This window comes from Trypanosoma conorhini (genome assembly GCF_003719485.1).
Source record: "Trypanosoma conorhini strain 025E chromosome Unknown Tco_14.4_contig_00923, whole genome shotgun sequence".
Taxonomy (NCBI): Eukaryota; Euglenozoa; class Kinetoplastea; order Trypanosomatida; family Trypanosomatidae; genus Trypanosoma; species Trypanosoma conorhini.
Genome location: NW_021705021.1, coordinates 193 through 4,443, shown reverse-complemented (window position 1 = coordinate 4,443; position 4,251 = coordinate 193). Strand labels below are relative to the sequence as shown.

General features: G+C 52.9%; 1 protein-coding gene across 1 annotated transcript, besides 5 other annotated features; it reads left to right on the top strand.

The window, feature by feature from the left end:
- Nucleotides 1–54: 54 nt before the first annotated feature.
- Nucleotides 55–107: a sequence feature (A-rich).
- A 167-nt stretch (nucleotides 108–274) lies between these two features.
- Nucleotides 275–310: a microsatellite.
- A 485-nt stretch (nucleotides 311–795) lies between these two features.
- Nucleotides 796–821: a microsatellite.
- Nucleotides 822–1,650: 829 nt separating this feature from the next.
- Nucleotides 1,651–1,682: a microsatellite.
- Nucleotides 1,683–1,735: 53 nt separating this feature from the next.
- Nucleotides 1,736–1,805: a microsatellite.
- A 274-nt stretch (nucleotides 1,806–2,079) lies between these two features.
- Tco025E_08946 (putative chaperone DNAJ protein) lies at nucleotides 2,080–4,032 on the top strand (the record flags this gene model as incomplete). The annotated part of the gene is made up of 1 exon (XM_029375777.1): nucleotides 2,080–4,032. One exon carries the CDS (start codon nucleotides 2,080–2,082, stop codon nucleotides 4,030–4,032), a length of 1,953 nt encoding a protein of 650 aa, XP_029224092.1.
- Between the last annotated feature and the right edge of the window lie 219 nt (nucleotides 4,033–4,251).

The window sequence follows — 4,251 nt, the reverse complement described above, 5'->3', positions numbered from 1 at the left end:
AAGGAGTGATTGAGATTTGATAAATTTTGTATTTTCATGTTTTTACGGAAGACGTGCTTGTTTGTTTGTTTTTGGTATTTGTCTGCGTGTCTGTGCCTGTGTTTGTGCTAGCTTTAAATTTCTTTGTGTGCTTTTCCAATACATCAGTTGGTTTATCAAAAAAAAAAAGAAGGAAAACTATGGGTATGGGCGTAAATGGAGCTGTATGATAGAAGACGGAAGGTGCTGCTGGCGGCTTCATTCTTTCACGTTCTTGGGGGGTTAGTAATGTGCCGTTGTTGTTGTTTTTGTTTTTATGTCGTCTGTGTTGCCGCCGCCGATATAACACGCCCAGCAGCCAAGGTGCAGGCGCGTGGTGTAGGTTGATGGTCCCTTTCTTTCTCTTACTTTCTCTCTCTCTGTGTGTGGGAGAGAGGTGGTTTAGGGGCTTCGCAGGAAGTGTGTGTGTGTGTGTTTTTTTTTCCTGGTTTACTTCCGCGTCTTCACCGTGGCTGCGAGAGCCGTGTTGTTTTCCATGGCTTTTCGCCTCTCCCCTCCCACTTTACTTTTCCCTGCCGTACTGTTTTTTTTTCTTGATTTTGTTACGTGTGCGTATGCGTTGGCCACGCGGGGCATTTTTTTTACTTTTACCTGACAACGCCTCTCCACGCACGCACGTCTCCTGTCACTGCCACGTGTACACTTGTTGGGTTTCCCTCTTCGCTTGCGCTTCCACTTGCTTGCGGCCGCACGTTTGCTGCAGGCACGACGCATGGAGTGCGTTGCGGGAGCTGGGGTCTTGCGACTCAAAGCTGGGGGAGAGAGAGAGGGAGCGAGGGAGGTGCTATGGTGCATACTAGTGGATACTGAGGTTGGCTGTAAAGCGGGATTGATACAAACAAACAAACAAAAAGTCATCTGCCATCGTTCCACTTTGACGATTTCTCCTTCAGCGGGAAAGGGATGTGCGGGCAGGGAGTTCGCTGTGGTGAAACCGTGAGACGTCCATGCCTCGGGGACGGAAGGAGGGCCTCACACGTCTTCTATGTTTGAGACCACCTTTGCCGTCACCGTGGCCGTGTGGACAAGTGGAAATTGGGAGGAGGGCTTGGCGTGGTGATGCAAGGAAGGCAAGACAATGCGCTCTGACGCAGCTGAGAGGCGGTGCGGCGAAAAGAATGCAAACAGGTGCAGAGCAGCCACTGGCGGTTGTCGTGGTTGATGTATATATGACTATCCCGGGCGGTGGAACAAGAGCAATTGGTTGGAGAAAGTATTTTCAGATACTCTACCACTTCTCTGCCCTTCCCCTCAGTAGGCTACGTCATTTTCCTGTTTTATTACCTTTTTAGTCTTCTCTTTTGGTCCTGGACTCTCACATTATTATTTTTTGTTGTTGTTATCACGTCGAAGGCAATAATTGCGGATTCTCTCCAGCTGGAATTGGATTTGTCACTTCCCCCTCTCTTTTTATGTGTGTGCGTGTGGGAGTGATTTTTTGTTTGTTTGTTACTTTCCTTCTTTTTGATATTCAATACTTGTTTTTTTTTTTGAGAGAACTTCTTGGATGATTAACCTACGTGTCCCCCGTCTTTTGCACTTCTTTGCGTAGTTGTATGATGTCTGAGCGTGAAACCAGCCGCGAGGGGTAAAAAGTAATAGTAACGCACGCACACACACACACACGCACACACACACACACATACAGAGGCGCCACAATGACAGCGCCGCCCCTCGCCGGGGGTCAAGAAACGGCGTGTTTGTGTGTGTGCGTGTGTGTGTGTCTGCGGACGAGCGGGAGTGCGAGCGGCTGCGCTGTGTGTGTGCCATTTCATTTCCTTTGTTCCTTCTTCTCCCTCTTCTCCTCCGCCCCTCGCTTCGCGCCTGTGAGGTTGCAAGCTCCCCACGAGTGACGCCCACCGCTGCTGCGCCCCACCACGAATAAAGGAAAACAGGGGGCTGGGCCAGAAAACGGAGGTAAAGTCATCCAAAAAGGGGGGACAAAAAAGAAGGAAGAGTGAACAAAAAAAAAACGCGGGGTGTGAAGGGGCGGAAACTCCAAAGAAGAAGAGAAAAAAAAAACGGCGCATTCGAGAAGAAATGGCTGGGGAGCTTGAAAAGTCGCGGCGTCTCTACCAAACGCTGCTGCTTCCAGACTTCAGCAGCGTTGAGGAGGTGCGGCAGGCGTACAAGTCGTTGGCCCTCAAGTACCACCCGGACAAAAATCTCGCGGACCCGTCAGCGGCGGAGAAATTTCGTGACGTTCGTGTGGCATATGAAATACTCTCAAGTGCGGAACGCAAGCAAAAATATGACTGCGCCCTGCGCATGTATCAGCCACTGGGCGCCAACTCCTTCACCCCGGGAATGCGCACACCAAGGGCTGGAGGCCCCGCCGATGTTGGGTATAACCCTTACATGCCGACTGGAAACGCAACGAGTAACATCTACGAGGAGCTGAATTCGTACGCGACACGAAGGGCGGGAAAGTATCATCGCCGCTCCTCTTCCGCCGCCTCCCCACGGGAGGACCGCGCCTCGCAGTACACAAAGGAGCAGCAGGAGTTCTTTAAAAAGCGGGAGAAGGAACATAGGGCGGAGCTGCGCAAACGGCTGGCGCAAGAACGACGAGAACAAATTGCGCGAGACTTAGAGGCTTTGCGTCGCGAACGGGAAAGGCGTGAAGAGACGCAACAGCGTTCGCGACTGCCCCGGGCAGGGAATGAAAACCGTCGGACATGTGCATCCGCCGGCTGTCGACGAGCGTCGCCTTACGCCCGCGTCCCCATGGAAAACTTGCCGCAGGGAGGGGCAAACAGAGAGACCCCCAGGGTCTTTTCTGCCCGTGACACTCATCCGCCTGGAGGCTTTCCGGACGTGCTGCGCCCCCTCCAGTCACCGCGCCCGCCACGTCAGTTGTTTGACGCGGATGCTGAGCGAGCTGAGCGTATGCGTCGCGAGAAGGAGCGACAAGCCGAAGTGCGGCGGACGGAGCAAGAAAAGTATCTGGAACGATTGATTAGACAACGCATGCGGGAAGCACGCATGCGGGAGCGGGAATTGGAGGAGGCGGAACGACAGGAGCGAGAAAATCAACGGCGGGTGTTGTTTTCTGATGAGAGAAGTGTTCGAGAGCAAGTTGTTGAACCGCAGGAGCAACTCGGGCGTCGAAGACTGTGGCGGGAGTACAAATTACAACTACGATGGTGTTTGTTTCAGTTGCATCTCCGTAATACCTCAGAAAAGGAGGCAGCTGATAGAAGTTTGATTCAGTCCCTGGAAGCGGAACATTTTGAGTTGTTACGTCTACAATGGAGGGAATCCTGCGGTCGTACGGGGTGCCAAACGGACGAGGATTTGGCGTGGAAATATTTACTGCTAGATCACGCGAGAATGCAAAAGACAATATTTATGCAGGAGCAAAGCAATGTTATATCTACACAGTCTATGGAATTTGAGGCAGTTCTTTCCGCAGAGGCCATGGCATTTGCTATTCTTGAGGTACAACGACGGGAAAATGAGGATCGACTCCAGCTGGTTAAGGAGTCTCTTGATGGCTATCTTGTGTATTATAGCAACCGTCACAAATTGACGGAGCAGGAATTGATGAAGAGCGCGTTGATTGATGAAAGAGCCGTTGTCATTCATGACGAGGGGTTGTCGCGTGCCTTGTTGTTGACTCTCATGCAGGAGTGGAGAGGACGTTGTGGCTTACGGCAAGACGAGGATGATGAATTTCTCGTGCTTATCCAACAACGCGCATCTGAGCGGCACTTGCGACATCTCAGGGAGGTGGAGCAGGCGCGACTATCGGAGCGGCAGGCACAAGAGGCCACTGTTGCGGCGTTACGCGCCGAAGTTCGGCGTTTGCAGCAGGCTATGCGTTCAGCGTCGTTGCCCGTTGCGTCGGATAGAGGGGAGGACAGCTCTGCTGCGACTTCGCCGCGCGATGCGGAATTGTTGATGGCTGACGCCAACGATACACCGTCAGAGGGACGCAGATACTTTCTGTGTAGGCCCGCGCAACATGAAGGTCACCACGGGCAACCGTGATTACCACCACTGCATGGTCGTCGTCGGTAATATGGTTTAAAGACAAGCGTCGACCATGGCGTACTTCCTGGGGACCCTCCGCGGCAGCCCGTACGCGTTGGCACGGTATCACGCCAGACATCTTCTCCGCGACAGAGTTTTGTGACGGCAGCCCGTCCGAATTCGGTGCCTTGAGAAGAGAGGCCGTGCACTGGGGGCCCTACGGCTCATGCCGCGCAG